Consider the following 24,454-nt stretch of genomic DNA (forward strand, 5'->3'; position numbering starts at 1 on the left):
AGGTGTTAAGCTGGTCATTGATATCATTTAATATTCCTAACACTTTTTGGAATATGATTTCAATCTGACTACTGTACATGACGATTTGAAAATACCCACTTTTGGCTTCTTTAGTTACCTGATGTGCGGTCATCCTTTTGTCTGTCCTTGCTGTCGCTTTGTTTAGCATTTATTGTCATGTCATACAAATAGTGTTCCTTGTCATTTTTTCACAGATTGTTTATTTATTTTTCTTCTTCTTATTTGTCTTCTCCAGGATCCCAACCCCTTCCTGAGCCCCTCCATGGAGCCCGATGCATTGCTGCGCAGCGCGGTCCCCCCCCTACCCAGTAAGGAGCAGGGCAGGCTGGGCCCCTCGGTCCGGAGCCTCGCCCCGCTCCACTTCCCCTCCGAGCTGCTTCCCTTCGACGAGGCTCTGAGGGACGTGTGCACCATCCGGCCCCTGATGGAGGGGGATGTGGTGGCCCGACATGGCAGCCAGCTCCTGGAGATCAAAGTTGCTGAGCGGAGAGGTTATTACTGCTACTTCTTATAAAAAGAATGTCATTTTTGTTCAATGAGCCCATCAAACCCAGTTTCCTGTGTTTGCGCTGACAGAACTGGAGAAGCAGATGAAGATAGAGAACCTTTTTGTGACGTGGCAGCAGAGGTCGGCACAGTCCAACATGCCCATTTCAGTAAGTACCACAAGTCACATGCACACATCTATACACATGTAGGAATTTGTTTTTATTATCCTTTTTTTTATTTGCATTTTAAGAAAATATACAGTATGGTTACACAACAACAAGAAATACAGTTCTAAAAAACTAAAATACACGAATAAACAATCCACAAATCAGTAAATAATTGAATGTATAGGACACAGTTAACAGAGAGCAGATACATAAATAACTCTCGGTAATTGTCATATCTAACCAGAGGGTCATTAGGATCTTTTTGTTGTTACCTTCCCCACCGTTGCCAAGTATCTGACTTTTGTTTTCAGTTTTGTCATACTAACTAGGATACAAGTCTATTTTGAGGCAAGCAACCTGTGAACAGTTGGTGCACTCGAATGTATAATTTGTCATAAGGACGATTGAAAACAGACACTCTGGTAGTATCCAGCAGTGGGAAAATCACGATCACTTTTTTTTGTAAATTTTCTTCATTCCAGGAAGGAGAATGAGAACAATAAAGTAGTGTTAGTTGGTTGTTTACATATTTAAAATAGTTGGAAAAAGACACAGAAGAACATGGCTGCAGTACCAACACAGCTAAGCTGCTTCTGATCCTTTTTCATTGTAGCCACAAAACCTTTTGTGGAGTTCTCTTTCAAAACATAGGGTGTATGCCTGTCAGTCTAATTTCCTGTCATTTGGTCAGTCAGGGCAGGAATAAGAAACATTTGACCAATCTGATGAAAATCAGAGCCGGTCAAAATGGATCTTTCTTATAATCTCCACGTGGGGTCCTGTCATCTGTGTGTTTCCTGCAGCACTGGAGGCTGTAACTTTAGTGTAACATTAAACATGGCCCCTTTTTAAAACGGTTCATTTAAAAGCCAAACACCGAAACATGTTTACTTCTCTAAGCCTGGTATTAGTCTTTCTACTTACTGTACTTGCAGTGCAGGCGGAATGTATCGTCTAATGCATGAGCATGAAAGATTTTAATGTACTTTTCACTTCATTGAGAGGGCTGAAGAAGTCAAAATGGTATTACATATTGAACACATGAAAAGAAACACAATGTGAACATGCTCCCAACAAATTGGATCTGACCGGTAAATCTGAATTGAGTATTAACTTCCTGCATGGTGAAAGTAGCCTAATATCAAGTGTGGCTAATTGGACCTGACAGAACCTGGGGGAGTGGTGCCGCTCACTACTTTACAGCTTTAAGGAGCCAAAATTACTCTTCATTCCTCTGGGAAATCATTCAGCATTGCCATGTTTCAAAGTGGGAAATATCCAGGGCTGATTAAAAAGGTTTCAGTCTTCCACAGTGACATCTCTAGAGAGGTTACATTGTGGCACACATTTACAACTTGATATTTCAACACCCACAGAGCTCATCTGAAGGTATGCAGATCCAAAGGCTTGTCCACTGGAAATTGGTTTTAGGTTGATTTTCATGCCACTGGATGAGCTTAACGACGTGATCAGACTGCATCAAAGTCAGGATCTGATAGTCGAGCCCGATGTAGTTCATACAGTACACTCAGTGTGGATTCCATCTGCTGAATCTTTGATGTGGAAGCTGCCCGTGAACACTGCTGAACTAAAGTATAGAGCCTGGTAGACTTTATCTTGAAAGCAAAGTAGTTACATTTTCGTGTATCAGAATACCTCTGAGGGGTCGTCGTCTTATCTTATCATGGATGTCTCCGCAGGGTGCAGATTTGGAGACCCTGAAGCACTCGTCCAGGCTGGTCCACTACTGTGCCACCCCCCTCCTCTTCGACCCCACCTTCAGGAAGCAGATCCAAGAGGAGCAGATTGTTCAGCCTCCAGTGAAGGTACGTTTACAGCCTGACTCGGAGAGGAGGTTGTGTACTGTTTAACCTTTGTGTTAGCTACATTCCTCAACTTTGCTACTTTTTTTGGCACACTTTAAAGCCTCCTTTATGCAAACTCATCACTCAATACTTTTCTTTTGACATTTATGGTCAATAAACCTCGTTTACACAACATGATACCTTATTTTTGAGCAAAAGATTTATTTATTTTGACTATACTTAAGATCAGAGGACCATATCTTGTTAAATTATCATGGACTGGTATATGTCAAAGTTGAGACAGGATTTAGTTTTTGAAACATTTCAAATGTGTAATAACACCACGTGCTTTGATTTGAAATAAAACACACATAATTCGATGAAAGTAGTGATCAAATATTTTTTTGCAAAGATTGTAGTTTGTTAGTTTCAAATTTGAAGTAAAAGATGTGTCTATAGAAAGTGGTTTTATGATTGAACAATAAAGTCCACATATTAAAATACTTTTTTACAAATCGCTATTTACAAGCAACACAAACTTTGTTTAAAGTTGAATAAATCGTAAACCTTTTGAACGCCATGCAATTCTATGCTAGAATTACGGGAGGTAGTTCGGTCAAACTTGGTAATGTGCACTCTAAGGTTTCCAGATTAATCACGGCCGTTAATTTACACATTTCCACAGGTCCTGCAAAACTGCAGTAATCAAACCAATCTTATTAAAGCATAATCTAGACGCATCCGTAATGAATAATTATAGGCCAATATCAAACCTCCCTTTTTTAGGAAAAATTATTGAAAAAGTTGTTTTTCAACAGCTGAGTCATTTCATGTTTTTAACTGACGGTTTTGATGTGTTCCAGTCAGGCTTTCGACCAAATCACAGAACTGAGACTGCTCTTGTTAAAGTCTTAAACAACATCCATTTAAACACAGACAGTGGCAGAACTTCAGTGTTGGTATTATTAGATCTTAGCGCTGCATTTGATACTGTTGACCACAATATATGACTAGACCAACTGGAAAACTGGGTGGGACTTTCGGCAACAGTCCTAAATTGGTTTGATTCCTACTTAAAGGACAGAAACAACTTTGTCTCTATAGGCAATTACACATCAGCATTGACAAGTATTGTTAGGGATTAATTCTGTCTTTACTTCTAAATATTTAACCTTTTTGCCTGTTGACATTTACAACAAACCCTAAGTCTGTTATCTCCCGTAAGGAATGTGATAATGGAATCATGTGATGTTATTCTCAGTTTTATTATCGGTCACAGAGGGTTTTACGACTGTGAGAACGTTGGCTTTCTAAGCTCTCCAGACAGGTCATTGAGTATTTCCAGATATCGGGGATATCTGCAGTGTTCCCAGTGTTTACGCACCCTCCCCCAATATGTGAATTCTCTCTGTAAACAGTTAAAGGGTTCTACTCGAGAGAGGAGCGCTGGCAGATTTGACATGGCAACCAACCCGTGCAGTTCAGAACCTCTGACTGTGTGACTTGTGATGTGATTTCTTTCCGGCGATACTTGTATTAAAGATACGTATTTGACTCAGAACTCCTGGCTGCGTCCCGTGTCTCTGAGTTCCTGACTCATGCTGCAGAAGTTTCCTACAAGTAGACATGTTGGGTTCTCAGGCTCCATCTTAGGACCCTGCTTTTTAACCCTGTTAAGGCCTGAGAGACCACCGGTCCGGGGNAGCACAAGTGTTACATGGTTATGTCACTATGTTACAGAAGTAAACAAATCATTCTAATTAAGGCGTTTCAGGCAGGGGGAGTGTGTGGGAGAGAAACTCCCTCTGGGGGTAACTTTGGGATTGTAGCCTTTGCAGCCCATTTACATGCATTAAAACCTATATAACGCACTACAGAAAAGGGAAAAACCCAAAGCATAATAGGGCCCTTTTCAAGTATTTCATCTTCATTATAATAAAGATAAGAATATATTCATATATATAATATTTATTTCAACTGATCCACTGTCAAAAAATGTACAAAATGACCGTTGTCTGACACATTTTTGATAAACGATAGCGGTCAGTGTCAATGTAACAAACAAACACAATGCCTTTCCTGTAGGAGTGTAACGGTTCACAGAATTCACGATTCTGCATTTACCTCGGTTTGGGGGTCACAGTTCGGTACGGGTTCGGTACAACAAGAAAAAGCAAAAAATATTCCCAAATGTATATATTATTTATTTTGAACAGTAGTGCTAGTTTCTGTTTGAAAATAAGGAACTCTAACATTTTGAATAATTAACTTTATTACACAGTTAAAACAAACCACAAACAGTACCACACAAACTCAGATGGCCATATTATCTATAATGGCTGATGTCAAACAAAAAGGTTCAATAAGCTGTAAAACTAAAAAGAATGTCTTGAAGATATTACAAAATAAATAATAAGAAAGTGTTTCAATCACTTTCAATCACAATCAATAAAAGCCGGGGTCATCTACTATTGCATAGCCGTTGAAAAACATATGCCAAAAGCTTCCGTTATTAGGGCCCGAGCGCGAGAGTACTAGGACCCAACGGCGTCCTAGCACGAAGTGCGAGGAACCTATTGTTATCCTCTGATTTTTTCTTCTTCCTGCGCTTTAAACCTGTTTTTGAGGGCTTTAGGACGCTTAAAAAATTGTATAACTTTGCACGGACGCCAGGACCGGTAAAAAATTGTACATTCTGGAGTCAATGGGTTCAAATTGTCCAACATGCTCGCTAGCGCCACCTATATGTAAATAATTTTGGAACAATTTACATAGTCGCACCGTAAGTCCGTTTGACCTGAAATTTTGCACACTTATCCGGGTGGACCTGCTCTACATTTGGTCCTCTTGAACCTCTAAGCTCCGCCTACTTTGATTTTTTTTTTTTTTAAACAGTGAAATATTGACTTAAATTTCAATTTTTTGTTTTTCGACACCAAACTTAGTATACAGCATCGGTGGAGGGTCAGACATATTATCCTAGGAAATGAGCATGTTCAGTAGATAAGTATGGCCGCCGTTAAAACAAAACTTATTTGCAAAAAGGCGGGGCTTAGAAAGAAATGCCCAAATATCACAGATTTTGAACTTATATTTTAAGTGTCGCAACAAATGACGAACACGGGCGTGGCCTATAACATTTCTTTTTATTGCGATGTGCTAAAATGAGCTTCGAACACAACATTTGGGACACACGTCAAAGTCAACGACTTTTTCGAGAATGTACAACAACAAAAAATAATCGTCATTTTTTTGTTAAAACAGCTCAGTAGCGCCCCCTATTGTGTGGTAGTTACATAGTTTCTCCGAACTTCAAAAATTTTGGAACAGACATTTCTCATGGAATTGCGGACATATTTCTATTTGGCTTCCATAAGCCCCGCCCCCCAGAAAGTTGGCCATTTAGAAAGATTCTGTTGTGTTTATTTTATTATCTTTGCTTTTAAATGCCTGTCTTTAAATGTCATTTTATACTGTGCTTCCACTGTATTTATTCTTAATTGTCTTTTATTTTATTTTGTAAAGCACTTTGGGTTGCTGTGTGCTGAAAGGTGCTGTATGAATAAACTTAACTTGCCTTGCCCTTATTTTTGGAAAGGCATCTAGGTTAGCCTACTGGCTATTACTCAAAGTTTAGCATACATTATGTTTGCTTGATAATAATAATTATTGCTATACAAAAAATTGTCTGCATACATTGAAAGAGTTCTGTGAGGCTGAGTTATGTCCACTGTTCCCTGTGCCAGAAACGCCATCGCTCCAACGACTCCACGGCGTCGGGCCGGGACCGCAGCTACAGCACGGACTCTGCCGACATGCTGCCCAGCCGCCTGAAGGAGGAGGCCTGGCTGCAGGACATCTCCAGCACCTTCTTGCAGCAGTACGTCCAGTACCTGCAAAGCATGGGCTTCATCCTGGTGCAGGTCCGACCGCAGTCTCCAGCGCGCAGGTCTGTCCCTAAATATTCTTTATTTTGCGCTTTAAGTTGAATATCTACCTGTGACACTTGCTATTCTAAGCTGCCGTCTTTTTTTTCGGTGTTTCACATTATATTACAGGCTTTCCCTTCGATCAAAGTAGGCTCTAAAATGCATGTAAAACCACTCTGAACCATCAGAATCAGAATACCTTTATTAGTCACACAGAGGGTACAGAGTACATTGTTACAGCAAATAAAAGTATTAAAAAAAAAAAAATTAGAATAAAAAAAGTTACACAATTTACAAAATACACATCTTGTAACAGTTCTGAGGATTTAGCAGCCAGGTATATATTGCACAGTTATTAACGGCATATATATATTGCACATATTGCACATAGCTGGTTGGTAACTTGGTATTAAACAACAAGGGGTGTAATAGTCTGTGTTATTGTGTGTGGGGGGGTCTACTAGGGGCCGTGGTGGTTATATGGTTTCCATCATTTTTTTTAATGAATTGCACTGCATTGCTAACAGTAGCCAAAGCTAATGGTTTGCCTTGTGAAATATAAAAATCTTTGGGAGAATTCCATATGTTACGCAGTATCACTCCTTGCTCTTTCTACCTTATGCGTCAGCATTATTCATCGATTAGTCATCATATGTGTTTGGATCCGTGCCTGACCTCTGACCCTCCCTCCGCTCTGCTGCCCCTGGTAGATGTCAGCAGAGCAGCCTGTCACTTTCTAGGCTCAGACCGTGTGATTCTCTGAATGTTGTCTTACGGCTTAGCTCTGCGTGTTTCTCTCTTATTTAACCAGACCCTAACTGACCATTACACCCCCCCCACCCCCCTCCCATCTCTTACAGCATCGCCCGGGCTCGTGCTTCTATGCTGAACTCTATGTCCACAGAAGGGAGGATGTCTTTCTCTTACGTAAAGCAGAAGAGCGAGGACAGCCCTAAGGTCAGTTTTCACGGGTTGTGGTCTTTTTCACATTTTATTTCTTGCAAGAAAGTCCAGTCAGTCATACAGAGAGCAAACTAAAGTTTGGGATTTTAGCCTTGCAGACTATTTACATGCACAAACACATATATAACACACTTCAGGAGAGGGAAACCCCAAAAGACATAATAGGGCCCCTTTTAATTTATATATACAGTATATATATTTAGAAGCTTGAGTTAGTAGTTATGATTATTGCTAGTTAGTTAGTACACAGTTACTTTTTGCAAAATCGAACTGTATCCAAACTACAGCGGGGATATCTAACGCCAGATATAACAAGCAGAATCAGAAACAAGCTTATTGCCAAGTAGTAGTACACAGACATTTTCTCTGGTGTGTATGGTGCACATTGATTGTAAGAAAAGGTCCAAAAATATAACAATTAAAAAAACGCTATACCACTAGAGATATAGAGAAATATTTATATCATTATATAAATATGAAAAAATTGTTGTGCGGGGTTCACAATATTAAAACGAAGACAATGTGCTCACAATGCGATAAAGAATTTCTCTAGAAATAAGGAGAGCTGTGCTGTGAGGAATAGTTCATTTGGGTATAGAATTAGAAAAAGTTTAGTTATAGAATGTAATATATAATGCTTCCTAAAACAGTGTTAATAGAGATAGAATGTGGTGCTGTAGAAATAAAAAGAAAGAGTAGTGCTCTACTAGCCACTGGGCGTTCAGGAAACATGAAGCATTTGACACATAGTGGTAACCTTTTCATTGCTGCTAACATCAGTGAAGGTGCTTTGGACTAAAGCTTCTTGTCCCTTCAGGTTGAAAACTTCACACGTAGAGTAGTCCTCTGTAGCCAGGTTCAGAACGGAAACTGGTTATAGGTTGTGCAATTTTTTTCTGTACTCAATGGTAACACGTGCAGCATCCTCTCTGCTCTACACACACACACACACACACACACACACACACACACACACACACACACACACACACACACACACACACGCACACACAAGCACACACAAGCACACACACACAAAAAGCACACGGCAGAGTCAAGAGGCCAGGGTGAAATCCCAAATGATGTTTTACGACAACTATACTAGACACTGTCAGGGCAATAAAAGTTTTTTAAACACTGGTTCAACCACCGAGCAATCTTCTGCAGTGCTCTTCCAGAAGGTAGTTTTAGTATTTGCTGCCAGAACCCTGCAGGTCATCTGAAACTCTCACTTTTTTAAAATCCAGGCTGAAGAATTTTCAGTTTTTCTTCAACTGAATAAGATAACTCATTATATGTTACACTGGACTTTAACTTTTGTTCTTGTATTTTTGCACCTATATTATTATTTAACTTTTTAATAAGAAAAGAAAATGTAATTGTAATTTTCTTGCCTTTTTAAAGACTGATTTTAAATGTTTATTTACCTGGTAAGTTATCTGGTAAGTTAATTCTCTTTTAATCTTTATAAACTTTGTGGAAGAGATTTTTAATGCGTATTGGATTTCTTCAAGCTTGTAAACTATTAAACATTTCTTTAATCTACAGAGCAAAGGAAGTCTGTTTAATGATTTCCATCTAATTAGTGTTAAATCGCCAATTGTGTATGATTGAAACAGTAGACATCCAATCACAAAATGGAGTTGTTCTTCCTTTTTACTGAAATGAAAAAGCAGCACACAATGTCAGCTGTATCTGCCTTCAAACACCTTCATTTGACAACCTGTGACTGATTTCACTTGGCAGGCCATAGCATCTGGCACTACTGCGTACCACCTCCAGAGGGCGTTGCCAGGGGGCATCGTGCTGATGGAACTGGCTTTTCAGGTGAGCAGGAGATCATGAAGGGCATTGTGCTCACCTATTTGTTTTTTGTCGCAAAGGTACCTTTTCATTTTAAAGCATTATTCATCTTTGTTTCAATTAAATTGTAAAATGTTTCTGATGCATCTCAAAATAACAAAGATTGCACAATATGACATTCATGTATATTTGTATTGAATTGCCAAGTTAAGTGGTTTCATTTAGTCTTTTTTTTTTACTGTACACCACTGGGTCAATGCAGTTCCTAAAATAAGTCCAATAATTTTGGTCTTAGTCAAAGGCCATCCTATCAGCTCCTGTAGATAAGCACGGAGATGCTAGCAGCTGAATGCTAACATCAGCATGCTAAAATACTTAGGCACTACTAAGGCAAAATAACATGCTGATGGTTAGCAGGATTGATGTTAACCAGTTTAATTGATTGTGTTAGCATGCTTACATTTGCTAAGGAGCCGTAAAAAAAAGTGCAGCTAAAGCTAATGGTTAGCAGGTATTTTGTCATTAACCAGGGTATCAAACACATTAAATGGTTGACCTGATGACGATAAATCAGAGTATCCCTACTGTCATTTGAGGTCAATCTCTAGGGACCACGGATGTCTATGAATAGTCATGGCCTTCCAAACAACAGTTGTTTATATTTAGCTCTAGACTAAAGTGTAAGACCAACTGTCTGATGCTAATGACTAAATCCTACACTTCCCATGACACTTAATAGCATCTTTAATTCAACCTGCCTGGTATAAACGTGTACACTTTAAATCGATCACCAAAGTGTATCGTGTATACTTTCTGTTACCTGGTTATAGTGCCAAGCCCAAGCTGAGATAATCACTAATTAATAGACAGAGTTCCTGAAGAGCCATATATTGCACAAAGTAAAATGTTTACTTTCCCCAGAAGATATGAATAGATCCAGGATTGTTGATTTTCATAAAGTAATTACACGTTCTCCTTATCGTGCTGCCAGGGGTGTTACTTCTGTGTGAAGCAGTATGCACTGGAGTGTTCCCGCATCCCCATGGGCCAGACAGTCAACTCCCAGGTAAATATGCAAACTGAGCTGTGCCTTCTCTTCTCTGGGGATCTGCAGTGATTAAAAGCATGAAAGAGAGCCCATGAGTTATGGCATACAAAGTGATTCAATACATATGTTTGACACGTGAGAAGAATGTGCATTGATCTCCTTGTAGAACAGTGGTTTTACTGGAGCATGCTGGGACTACTCTGAGGGGTCTCAGGGTTCAGCAAGATGTCAGAGGTCTTTCAGGGACCTGCTACAAACTGTATTTGTTTGGTAGAAAGAATTGCAGTTAGAAATGACTACTCTAAGGACAATCTCCACCTTGTTAGGTTTATAAAAGTCTACTGTGTGGTACTAAAAGACACCTACAATCTCTCAATATGGGAAACTGCTGAAAAATGTATACCATAATGATATATTAATTTCTGCGAGCATATTTCAGTATATTTGCTGCTTTAGTTTATTTTTTATTTTGTCCTTATGACAATGTAGTGGGATTACTTTCTGAACAATGAAATGTGGCACCTGAGGTTACTGTGATGTTTTGTCAGTAGTGTGATGTCTTCTTCCTAGGGGTTGTACTGTATGTTGATACAGTTTGTGTAACTTTGGCTCGTTGCTCTAGTTCACCCATAGGGGAGGTGTTTGATCATAGAATTACAGTTATGGAAGGATATGCTGAATATATATTTATATATTTGATTCATCCGGTGGAAAGACTCAAAATAACATTGTTGGTCTCTCTCTCAGTACTTGTGCATCTGCAGTAGATGGATCCACATTGTGGGCATCTTTTATCACAGAAAGATACGACCAAGAGAACATAAACATTTGTTATTTATAAGCATTTATACTACCAACTGATGCTGTGTTTTTCAGGGGAGTAGAGTCTGGAAATGACAGCAGACTAAAATAAGTGAGGAATCTCTGACACAATATTGAGTTTGGCAGTGTATCTTATCAGTTCCTCCCAGCACAACTATGTGGACTCATTAAGAAATCCATACAGTGTTATTCAGTTGCCTGCATGTTTTTGTATGTTTACCTTCAGTTAAGGGTTCTTTGATTTTATGACACTTTAGTGTTTCTTCACTGCTCTGGGTGTCACTCATTGGGCCACTTAATGTTAAGATAAAGCAAACATCAGCATTTTATATGAAAATATGTAGCGAAATCAATTTATTTAAGAAGAATTTGCTCTCAGGGGTGAATGTGCAAATCTTTCATTCAGCATTAAACATTAGGATATTTTTCCTCAACATTTTCTGTGAGCCGGCAACAAACTTTCTGACAGAGCTGACCTTAGACAGAATAGAACGTTTTTTGATATCATTTTCAAAATTCTTCTTCTGAAGATAGATGTGGAAGAAATGTTATGGTACAAAACGTTTCCTGTACATTTGAATATACTGTATGTTTTAAGATGGCTGAGGAACTCTACTATCTATTCTATTCATACAGCTGTGATTTGACTCCACATAATCAGAGGCAATTTCTCACATCTGTGATTTTGCATTTTTTAAGGATTTAAGGCCATCAGATATAACTCTAATCCCGTCTGCCACCAACCCACAGCTTCATTTCTCACCTAAATCCTGATCTATATCACAAACTGTTTTCATTCTCTCCCATCTGTGACTGATCCATGTTCAGATTTACACACCGGTGCACTTTGATGTGAGATGTCAGGCAGAGATGTCAAAGATGTTGTGGCATTTGTTACCTTGTGGTGTTGTGAACATTTCTCTAATCTGTGGCTTCATGCTCAGATAGAGGGGGTGCAAAAGGGTTAAGGTGGTGAGAAAGGCAGAAAGGATGCATTCATTACAGCTACTTTGTTTACTGAGAATGTTGTGAAAAGGCTGAACATCGACTTAAATAAGCAATTAATTTAATTAATTTAAATAGTAATAATTATTATAAAGGGAATTTACTTTGTCTTGTTCACTGAAACAAACATGTATTTATATAACATGAATAATGATTAATAAGGCTAATGTATATATGTAGTGGTGCAGTGATGAAGTATTTGTGTAGGCCGACCCAGAAGTTAGCATTTCATAAGATGTTTGTCAAACACATGTTTATGATATTTACACATTTTTTCAGCAGGATAATCCCCACACAATAACACCGCTTTATATTTTTGTAGTGTAAATGAAAAAGTAAAAATCCACATTACTTCACATTACCACTGCTAAGCTAAAGGCGGCTAATGCTTGGCGATTCAGCGATTCTCAAATGTAGAACTTACTTATGTATTTATGTCGTATTAAATATCAGCTTGTGTTAATCACAGACCTCATGACCTAACTCAATTGCATGTTTTAGGGACTCATTCCTGCACCATAGCACAACAGGTTATTAATATAGAAGGAAATATGTAATGTCTGTATATTCATGCATTGTGTTTTACACGCAAACTACTGTACTGTACCTGCAGTGCTGTCTCATGGTGATAGGCGTCGACTTGTGGAATACTTGGTTACTCTTAAGTGAACGGCCCCAAGGTTTTCAATATGTGCACCAGCCTTATCAAATGCCTTTCCACAGCTCTAACGTGTGTATGTAATGTGTCTCATCGCATTTTTGTAGTATGGAAAAACATGTTCTTATTTATTCTTGTAGTATGTCTTCAGTCTTCCCTTTCATCCATCTGTTTGTGAGTGAGTGTCAGGATGTGTGTGTGTCAGTGTGTCCCACCTCATGTCATCTCTCCATCAGGGCAGCCTCCTCACCAAACCTCGTTGCAAGCCGTTCCCAGATGCCACCCCAGTATCTGACTGTGCGGTATGTCCCATTCTCACGGGAGGGGTGTCTCCCTACAATCAGGCTTCATCCCCCCCAAGCCCCCCCTGCCGCTTTGCTTGCTGCCATCTTTCTTTCCAAACCTCCATATCTGTGTTTTTGTCTCTTTGGGAATGAATGGGTCTCAGTGTTCTGTCGTGTAGGAGCTACAGTTGCTAACACATACTATGAAGACTGACCAAATAAGGAACTCAAAGGTCAGGTGTTACTCCTTTTTTTGAGTTTCAGGTCTGAGTCCCGCTGCGCTGTGATTTTCTGCTCCTTTCAACTTTTATCAGGGCTTCTGTCGTCCGTGCTTGCTGGTTTGGGTGTCTCCGCTTGTGTTCTCTAAGTGTTCGTTCAACTCCTGCTGGCCCCTCTGCCCTCTCTCTGATAATCTTATCTTATTTTCTCTTGCATCTTTGGTTGCCAGTGATATATTGGAGCTATAACTTTCCCCCAGGGTTTAAATGAAAAACATGGGGCTGCTGCTGCTGCTCTGCTCGCTAAAGATGATCACATTGACAGACTGTGAAATGTGCTTGGATTACATAGCACTATATTGATTCAAGTTTTTTTTCATGTACTGTGTTGGCATGTGGGTTTCACATGTGAAAATTAAGAAGTGTGAAAACATCATTCACATTTAACGTCACAGCTAGCTAGCTGGCACTGTTAAACTAGCATGCTGTGATATAAAGCAAGCTAATTAAATAATATAAGATTGAACACTAGTGTTCGGTTGTTATAGCCAATAAAAGAAAATAGTTAACTATAATTAACTATAATTCATTAAAATGTAAATGATAGAGATAAACGTTTTTCAATTACCTATTATTTGAGCGGGTTAGAATCCCAGGCTGCCTAGCGCTAGCTTAAATAGGTCAAATCTGCTGAGTGAAGTATTTGATGTTCCAAAGTTTACATTTTCCAAAGTTGAAGTTTGAGAATATATATTGGCTTGGTTTTCATTTCACATGTGAAATTGAAGACATGTAAAAACATAAATGTCCCTTGACGGCTAGCTAGCTGGCTTTAACAATTTATGACTGTTAAAGGTCCCATGTCATGCTTTTCCGGTTATTACCCGTCCCCTTGTGTGTTATGAAGGTTTTTATGCATGTAAACGGTCTGCAGAGTCAAAACCCTCAAAGTACACCCTGTAGTGAGTAAAACTCTAACACAGAAAATACCAAAAACGCCTCGTTGGAGATACATCACTGTCCATTGATTCTCCCGGGTACCGCATGATGTCATGCGTTACCCGGAACCAAATGGACCAATCCGTGGAGCCCGTTACGTTAGCAGCCGTTACGTTAAGCCCCCGCTGATTGGTCCAAATTGACCAATCCACGGACTTCCTCACACACACACTCAGAGCAGGCAGCTCTGCTGATCTTTCCTCCCTGGCTGCAGGCTGATAACAGACAGTTGGGATCGCGGCAAAATTCTCTCTGCAGACCCATTCTCACAGCGTTTATCAACCTTTTTCTTACTCAATATCAAGCCACACTTATTGTTTTTACTTCGGCTGTGACTTTGTGTGTGCTCAGGGTGAGTTTGGCTGTGAGTTTGGCTGTGTTTGGCTGTCGCTAAACAAGGAAACCACACCTCCACGGAGCTCAGCGCGATTCACAACGTCCCGACCAATCAGAGCACACTGTGCTCACAGGGAGGGTGGGGGCTGGAGCTACTAGAGCTACAACGAGCCGTTAAAGGCAGAGTGAAATTCAGTGAATACACGTAGTTTACAGAGATGCTGTGTGAGAAACCAAAGTGATTTTGGAAAATTGCACAATATAAATCTATTCTAGTAGACCTCAACAATGGAATTATGATCAGTGGAAATGGCCATGACATGGGACCTTTAAACTAGCTTGCTGTAGTAGTTAGCAAGCTAACTGCTAACTATATATGATCGAACTCTTGTGTTCAGTGGTTATAACCAATACAAGAAGAAAGTTAACTTACTTATAATAGGTTTTCATATTATTATCCATATATTATTTTATTTTATAGACACAAAAAAGGTCAAAGTTATCAAAGAAACCCAGACAAAATCCACAAAGGCATGTGTGGTATGAGAACATTTCTCATTGAAATGTGTTCACATTATTCGTAATGCCTGTAATACTTTATTATAAAATGTGTATTTTAATTAACTTGGATTCATGATCTTAATACTTGTATAATCCTGGCTACGGTGCTCGCCAGAAGAACACAATCCACATTAATTATAAATAATGAATATCTAGGAACAACCTAAAGAGGTTTTGTCAGATCATTGCACACGCTTTCTGTGTGAAAAAGAATTACTTTCCACTAAAATTACATTGTGTTTGTTTAAAATGCATGTTTAATTGTTTTGTCTATTTGAGGACGGTAAGTACAGGAGAACAAACTGAAAAGTAAAATGCCAATGGTTCTTGTCCTTCTTCAATCGACTTGCTTTGTGTATTGTCTTCTTCTTGTTTGACCCCATATGATTACAGCTTCTGCCATCAATGCAGCCTCTGTCATGTATAGTAATTCCACTTGTGAGACCAGCTCCGTGACTCTACCCTACAATGTGTTCTTGTCAAAGTTACACAGGGTGCTAAATTAGCTTGAACATGAACCGTTTGGGATTACAGGTTAGGAAGTATTAAATATGAGCTTCATAGTCAAGAGGAAATGTATGACCTCTGAGCTAAAGAGATCTATGAAGTCCCAGCAGCCTCCTGGCTCTGTCGATGGCAGGCTAAGAGGTCACAACTAATTTGTCTGCCAGACTGCATGAAAAGTTCATCTTTTCATTCTTCTGTGCAAAAGAAGATAACATTCTTATCTCGGAAGTGATAAAGGGGGAACGTCTCCTGCCCTTATGCTAGTTTCTGAAAGTGTTGAGCCAGGAAAAGGTGCTGAAAGGTTCCAGACACCGACATTGATGAAAATTTTCTCCAGCTAAAGAGAGCCTCGCAGTTCTTCTTGCCTATTTGATTGAATAAAGCCTATTTGTATAGGTTCCAGGCAAATGGTCCGGATGAAAGTAAAAGCAAGAGGCACACTTGTTATTGGGCTGTAATTAACTGCACACTCACTGCAGCCATTTACATTTGCAATGAATGCTTTTGTCAGCCCCCCTTTGATGTTGGATTTAATTAAATAAGATTCTATTATGAATCTGATTGATATCTAGTTGCTTACAAAAGGCTCTCACCAAGGTGTGGGAGTCAGAGCCAACAGGGCCTTAAGGTGCACCGCACAAAGCAAAAGCAAAGCAGGTCACTGCATAGAGCTGATGATTACACAGATAAGCAGGCAGAGACAGTGCTGCTCAGTGCCAGATTCTATTCATTTACCAGTGATGTGTGTAATGAAATTGGCCAGACTTGAGCTTGGAGGTACTTGAAGAGTTGTTTTTCCCTGTGACTTTCTCTCTGTGCTGGTGCTGACTTTGCCCCCCACCCTTTGCTTTAGCTCTCCATGCTCTTCACTGAGGAGTGTGATAAGGTGCGGGACCTGATGCACGTTCACTCCTTCAGCTACGACTTCCACCTGCGAGTGGTTCACCAGTACCTGGTCGGCTGCCACATGACGCTCCGCCAGGGCTACCAGCTCACCGACTTCCTGGACGACTTCATCTCACATCACCCCGATATTCCCAAGTTTGGACGCAACCATGTCTTCCAAGGTGACTTTTTAGCATAAAGTCATATTAAAGTCACTCCCAACTGCTCCAAGCATGTAGAATCCCCTGAAATAGGCAAACTCACCAAAGGTGTGCGCTGGAAAGAGAAAAATATTCGGCAAAAAACATGAGATTAGCTCACAGTGGATTAAAAGTAGCCGTCTACTTGCCAGAATTGTGAATCCAGAAAGGTTGTGTACCCCAAAGTTTTATGTGAGAAATGAAAAGAATGGATCCCCAGCAATGAGAAATTGCACAGAGGGGACATCTCAAATTGGTTGACCGGTCAGCTAACCAATCAGAGCAGAGGGTGAAAAGAGGTGCTGCAGCACAGGCAGCATGAGAAAAATAAAGAGCTTTTTGAACATCAAAGCATGGAGACATGTCACAGTAGAGGCACTAAATAGAAATATGATCTTAAAATGAGCAGAATAGAGCCCTTTTACAGAGAAACACTCATGTTTGCTATCGTGGCTCCAAAATAATAGAAAGAGCTCCCCATTGATATCGAGACAGCGCAATCTTCTGTTGCAGACTAAAAACCCACTTATTTTTTAAGCCTTGGCCAATAAACTCAAAATGTTTTGCAGTACCTAAAATATTTATGTAAATCAGGACTAATGCACCAGCGCTTACAATAGTTTGGCTTAAGTGATACATCTGCATTTCTTGCTGTTCTGAGTTTCTCTTACTGTGGGTCGCTTAAGATAAGAGCTTCACCTTGTGAGATATAATGTAATATTTCAATATTGATACCACACAAGCTGGCCTGATGCAGTATTTTTAGTTTAGGGTATGTATATCTAATTTATGTTTAATAAACTACCGCTAGAGATAAGTACACAATATATTTTACTCGGCCAGGTGCTTAGAAGAAGACAGGGGCAGCATTTCACATCTGCTCGGCTCACCCAACGTCATTAGTAAAAGAAAAAGAGAGAAAAGCAGATGACTAATTAACAGCAGAAAACTTTCTGAGTCATTCAAGAGATAAAGATAGATATTTCCATCATCATGTTTTCATCTGAAGGGTTTTATGGCGCTGTGGGTTGGCAGGAAGGAGTGGGAGATGTTTTGATGATCTCTTTGAGAGTCTGTGATCTTTATCCACATCAGGGAGCTTTTCCATCACCACGGGGATGATAACGGCTCATCAGCTCTACAACTACATCACCGACCACGCCAGCACCTATGGCATGAAGCCGCTCCGCATGTCCAAGGCTGCCGTCTCCACCGACAACAAGAAGGGTCCGCCTGACCTGCACGAGTACGCCCTGGTGGCTCTGTGGAACAGGTACAATACATTGGTCACAGAACACACACAGTATGTTTGCAGTAGTTTAACCACTTTGCTCTCTTCTTTCCTGCTTTAGTTCGGGCTCTTACAAGGATCTGGAGGGCCTGCACCACCACGATGACTTTGACGTGTCCCTGGTGGTGTGCCATAACGCCGCTCCATTCGAGGAGCAGTCCGATGGGGAGAGGCATTTGTTAAGGTAAAGATATAACAGAGATAAAATGACATAAAGTGTGAGCCAAAAAAAAGCAAAACCATTGCACGTTTGCTTGTTTTTCTGAAAACGTATTTGTTCATTGAATATCTACATTAAAAGTAACCTGAGAATAAAGTGAATTATTCATAGTTTGGATTTTAATGTAAATTGTCTATTTTGATATTCTAAAGAACAGTCTGAAGGCCCCTTGGTTAGTAAAGTATTGTACTGAATTGGATATTTTCCAGCTGAAGTATAACATTGTCTTGGCATATTTTCATTGTTGCAGAAAAACTTCGAAAAGCTTTTGCATGCTGTAAATATTTCCTTTCTCTTGGACTTGCACAATAAAACAATAACAGCTTGCACTATAACACTCAAAACACACTATTCTTTACACACACGTTACTTGTGTTCTAGCTGATTTGAATATGAGGAACCAGGCTTTTATGTACGTATGCTCACCCTGAAATACAGCAATACAAGCTGCTACTGTCGGTCCGTGCTTCCCTTCTATAGGATGCCTGAGTGAGCTGCCCTGTGCCTGTGTTCCTTTACTAACTGTATCCGTAGATTTAACTACCTAAACATAACGATACTACTGCAATCGTATTATGATTAATACACTGTCCATTTCCATTAACAATACTGTAACCATTAACAGACCCAACATGTTCTACTATGTTTAATACCCCACCTGGAGTTTCTGCCCATATGGAGCGCAGACGACTGTTTCTCTCCTGATACTATAATAACATATTACAGAAAATGTCAGAGTAGATGTTAAATGAAAGATGTATCTATCTTTGGCAATTGCATGCTCATGCTAGGCTGTAACAAAGAAATGTTACTAAGAAAATAAATAATCTCTCTTCCGCAATATTAAAAAAGTCTTAGTATTCATAAGCAATAACATACTATGTTGCATCCTAGTACAGTGTGAGTTTTTGGTACAGGTCACGGTATAACAAGTTGCTAATGAAGGCTAAAAAGTTGGCTTTTTATGAGTATAAACATGAAAACGATAAATAAGCTCACCTTGTTGTTTCTTTGTCGTCGCCTGATTATGGAACGCCCTCTATTGGCGACTGGCTCTTAATTATGTCACACAATGAAGACATCTTCAAAGCGACTGAATCAAAAGAATGTTGGGAGGCCACAGTAATGATGGATTCTTAAAGGTTTAAGTAGCCACTCATGACCAATTCCTCTCTACATATGAAACACTGTGGTTTAATGTCCACCTCTGATGACAATGAGCCAACTCTGACTGCTTCTCTAATCTCTCACATACCTTCATATACAGGTTGCGGTTCTACGTGATCATGACGAGTCAGAGAGAGCTCTTCCCCCGCCTCACTGCCGACATGCGGCGCTTCAAGAAGCTTCCTCAGATCCCCCGGGACCCCTCTGAGCTGGGGGGCCGGCTCCCCACAGACCAGGCAGAGGCTGGCGGATCCCCTGGAGCCGAGCAGGACCTCTGGGAAGAAACACCGTCTGAAGCCGCGGCCGCCTCCACTCCCAGCGACGGAAACGAGTTCTACCCTCTAGCGGGGGGCGGGGCTGAGGCCCAGAGGCTGCTGTACCCCTCCCCTCTGTTCCCTCTGCTCAACAACGAGGTGCTGGCGGCCCGCAGACAGATCCAGGCCAGCGTGGAGCAGGCCATGGGCCACTGCCGTAGAGACAACCTGTGGAGGAGACTGTTCCACGGAGAGCACCTGGACAAGCTGAAGCTCACCAAGCTGTCCTTCAGCGAGCTGGAGGAGCTGCTGCAGGCGGTGCAGAGCCGCTCCGTGGGGGACATCGACCCCCAGCTGGTGAGCCTCCATGTGTCACCTCCACCAGCCTCTCAACAGTGGTCGAACACACACTCAGATCAGTAGCAATTAGCAGTACTGCATTTGATCTTCCTGCTATATAACATGTGTTTTTTATTTATTTTTTACTAGGATTTCCTACATTAAGGCATGTGTTGCATGCTTTTAACGAGTATATTAACTTATTATTTGTATTTCTTTCTTTTTTTATCATAATTTTTTTAAGCATCTGTCCAGGGACTACAATGAAAAATAGCCTCTTGCATTACTTTACAGAAATGTCTATTAGTGTGCACTGACCCTGTTAAGTAAGCTAATAAAGACAAATATAACAATAAATACTGTAATACTGTTACAAGAAAAAGTCCTGCATTCAGAATCTCACAAGTACAAAAGTAATGGCTTCAAAATATACTTAAAATATGGAATATCCCATTTTAGAATCATAAAAAATGATAGTTTTAATGACGTTATATACTGCGGCTGGATACCTTTACCTACATGTCAATATGTATTATTATTATTAGTAGATGTAGATGTTATATAAGCTAATTATGTAACAGATGATTTTAACATGCTTAGATTTATATTTCACAGAGATGATGTGTACATGCATTTAAAGATGAAACATATATTAACAGATACAGTGGATGTTTGCTGTACAGGGAGCTTCCTCACACTGTGTGTGTGTGTGTGTGTGTGTGTGTGTGTGTGTGTGTGTGTGTGTGTGTGTGTGTGTGTGTGTGTGTGTGTGTGTGTGTGTGTGTGTGTGTGTGTGTGTGTGTGTGTGTGTGTGTAGGACTGTTTCCTGACCATGAGTCCTGCCTGGTACCAGAGTCTGATCCGGGTCCTGCTCAACCGCTTCCCTCAGAGCTGCAGACACTTCGACGACAACGGCATCCAGTATCTGGTGAGAACACTCCTTCTATATGAGAGCCAATACAGCATGGCAACAAGAAACACTGATGCAGTCAGCGCAATATGGGTTTATTAGGGTTCGATTTGAATGGAGGTCTTTACAGAGTGTCCCAAGTCAGCGTTTCTCTGGCTTCTACATGCTGTGAAACATGGGAACAATCATTGAGTTTAAAGAGTAGAGTCACTGGGAGAGCTCAGAGTTTAATTTTAAAGAAAGACTCTTGAGGGATTATTGTTATGGGATTCTGAAAATGAGAAAGCTGGAGATCAAAAGAATGTGCCTCACTTCTCCAGACTCACAAACTGAAAGCACAGCCTGATCCCTCCTCTGCGTCTCCTTATTATTTGTCATATTTTCTTGTCAAATGTTAGGTTTTTTTAAAGGTTTGTGTAACTGGTTGTGTGAAGTGAGAGATCTGAGCTTTCTGAGCTCTAGAACTCTGATTGAACAGCTCTGACTGGAGCATGGCTGTATAACGAGAACTGGATACAGCGTTGGAGGCGGGGAAAGTAGCTTATTGGCCACAGACTTGTTGTAATAGTTATTGGTTTGACTCATGGGATTTGACATAATGAAAACAAAATCTAAACATATGACTGTATTTATGGACATGATATAACCATACAGTTAACATTTCGTCAATCAGCCGGTTTATTGTCTCTGTGCTGAAGAACATTTGAGTATTTAGTGAAAAGATAGGAATTCAGGGAAATAAACTATATCTGCAGTCAGCAGCTTTGCACACATCTCTGTTTGATCCGTCAGTGCTTTTTTTTCATGGTCACCCAAAAAGTGTTTCCTACATGTTTATCATATTTAAGATCACAAGTCAAAATCCCTGCTCTTAAATCTATATTGATGTCTATCCTCTTTGTTTCAGGCTGTTCTGAACCAGAAGTTCACTGACTGCTTCGTGCTGGTCTTTCTCGATGCCCAAGCTGGAAAAACGGTGAGTTATGAAACTGATATGATTCATTATTAGGACACTATAGTTTTGAAACCAGCGAACCATTCCAGCGTTGTTTCTTTCTCCCTCCCATCTTCCTGCAGAGCCTAAAGGTTGTGTTCAGGGAGCCCCTGCCGTCACAGCAGCAGGCCGGCAGCAGCCCCCCCCCTCAACTGGTGTCCATGTACCACCACCTGGAGTCTGTCATCAACACCGCCTGCTACAACCTCTGGACGGGGCTGTTATAGAGCACGGATGGAATCACCTACACCCAAACAGAAACAGGAGGCAGCGGAGGAAGACGAGGGGAGGGGAGTCCTCCTCCAGCAGCTCCACCTATCCATCATAGAGCAGCATGGAGGAGAGCCTCACATGGGACAGTAATGGAGCTGTGTGTATGCAGCTCTTCCAGTGTAAAGGATGCTCTCAAACCTAAAGGGAGCCAACATAAACCCAAACACAATCAAACCATTAGGGGAAACATCTGATTCAAACAAAACGGCTCCTAACATGTGTGCAGAAAACATCTATCCGCTAGCTCAAAATTAGCCTTCATCATCTGATATACTTACTTGTTGCTATGCATATACCAGTACGTCTTTAGAGATATACAGAAGTTAACCACTTGATGGATGCATTGATGGCACTTACACGTTTTGTTCAGCTGCATAGTGTCCCCATATTAGCCATGTTAGCCTATCAACACGGTGGCATGGCAGCGCGTCACGCGGGCTAAGCTAAAAGCAGCTAATGTTTGCTGAGGTGATGTTAAGAAGCCTTATTTCATTTTTATTAGCATATTTAATCTTCTAACACATAGAAGCTTCTGACATTTACGAGTGGGGTATCTACTTGCGTTTTTTATGTTGTCGAACAAAACGTGAACATCTCTTCAGCCTGTAGCAAATACAGATCTTATTTCAGTCACACAAAAAAACATTGATTTTAAGACAAGCCAACTGGAAGTGGTCAAATACTCACTTATTCCCAGGTTCTAGGGGCTTATTCCTGTGAGGTATTTGAGCCAATTTCACTGATGGAAGAGTCAATGTCTGCACAGGGTTTCCCAGTGTATCACAGCAGGGGCCTAGCACCTCTGCTCACGTCATGTACATTGATTAAGTTATGGAACATAAAGCCTCAAGGTAAATGAGCACAGCTGCAACATAATGCTGGAAATACACTTTGGCTCAGGTTGAACTGTCCACAGGTAACGTCCTATGTCTTCTTTCCTTGACCTTTAAGAGGTCAAAAAAGATGTGAAGGAAGATTCAAAAATAATTAAAAAAATATGTTTTCAGTTTATCATTCTATTTTGTGTTTGTTATTTGATAGGCTGACTAAAGATCCAGCTTGTGTTACGGAACCAAAATGTCCTCAGTGGGAGCAGTTTGATGGACGGGGTCCTCAGAGTTTTTGATGTATTAGGTCTACCTAAAGACCTCGAGCACACCGAGACGTTTAGGATTTGGGAGTGTCCTGCATTGTGCACTGACATGTTCTGACACCATGCTGTTGAAGGAGACATGTTGGAGACACTGCTGTGTTTCTGTCTCTTCAAATCTTTCACAGAGAAATGCCTTCAATGTAAATCAGCAGTTTAGATTGCTTGAAAATCATACTTAATTCTGAGGTGTTTTCAACTGCACATGTTTTGTAATGAGTGTCGTTACTGGCCTGCATTACTTTAGATCTTGTGCCTTCTGATAGCATTTCGCTAGCTCTTCATACCACATCAGTGTTCTCTACAAGTGTGAGAGCTGGGGCGACTTTGAGTAACATTTACAAAAGTGTCAATCCCACTTGAACACCACTGCCATATATCTGTTATCTGAAGTGCCTTTTTTTCTCTTTTATTTCATTGTATTCCCAAACGTATGAAGTGAAACTGTTGTCGGCTCTGCATAGAAGATCTTGATGTTGTGCAGTGAATGTGACGGGAAGATAATGGGTAATATTATCTTTGATGATTTGCATAATAGCATGCCACATGTCATCAGAGGCGAGTGTTTCCAAAGTATCTTTAGGATGATGAGTTGACTTGTGTTTTTTCTGAAACAGTGCGGCTGGTAATCATACCTCCATTTACAAGAGGGCATGAGGCCAGCAGGATAAGAGTGTGATTTTACAACGAACACTTGATATCCACCACAATACCTTCATTAAAGACACGCAGCCTTACATTTCCACACATTTTCACAGGAAGAAAACCAAATGTCTGAGCTTATTTGTGGACGTAAAATGAAGAAACATCAAGCAAAGTAGTTCTCACTGCTTCCAATAATGAGTCTGAATGTTAAACACTGGATATCCATCACGCAAAATGTGATCGAGTTAGCATTTGTACTGTATTATAAACAATGCACCCTCTTACTGTATAATGTAATTTATGTATATACGAAACACTTTATACAGTAAATGAAATGCTAAATAAAGCAGTAGGATGACTGATAATGTTGTGAATCTTTTTTACAAGACTTAGAAAACAGTCACTCAACATTATTAACGGGCCGTTTGTAATGCATGGATAACTGAGTTGGCTTAATTTCGATAAGCCTGAATATGAAGTTCTTAAAAGGAGGCCAAACAAATATTTATTT

At 40.3% G+C, this 24,454-nt stretch overlaps 1 protein-coding gene across 1 annotated transcript; it reads left to right on the plus strand.

Annotated features, from left to right (window-relative positions):
* Positions 1-256: 256 nt before the first annotated feature.
* Positions 257-24,308, plus strand: LOC104957935 (protein SZT2; the record flags this gene model as incomplete). The annotated part of the gene is made up of 15 exons (XM_010785613.1): positions 257-512; positions 598-677; positions 2,378-2,503; positions 6,229-6,431; positions 7,272-7,368; positions 9,121-9,201; positions 10,169-10,243; positions 12,947-13,012; positions 16,469-16,682; positions 17,796-17,973; positions 18,053-18,175; positions 19,479-19,989; positions 20,789-20,899; positions 21,789-21,857; positions 21,959-24,308. Coding segments are annotated over 15 exons (2,334 nt in total), but the record flags the coding sequence as incomplete, so codon positions are not given.
* Positions 24,309-24,454: the final 146 nt, after the last annotated feature.

Source organism: Notothenia coriiceps, unplaced genomic scaffold (assembly GCF_000735185.1).
Source record: "Notothenia coriiceps isolate Sejong01 unplaced genomic scaffold, NC01 NC01_scaffold00000898, whole genome shotgun sequence".
In the NCBI taxonomy this organism is placed as follows: domain Eukaryota; kingdom Metazoa; phylum Chordata; class Actinopteri; order Perciformes; family Nototheniidae; genus Notothenia; species Notothenia coriiceps.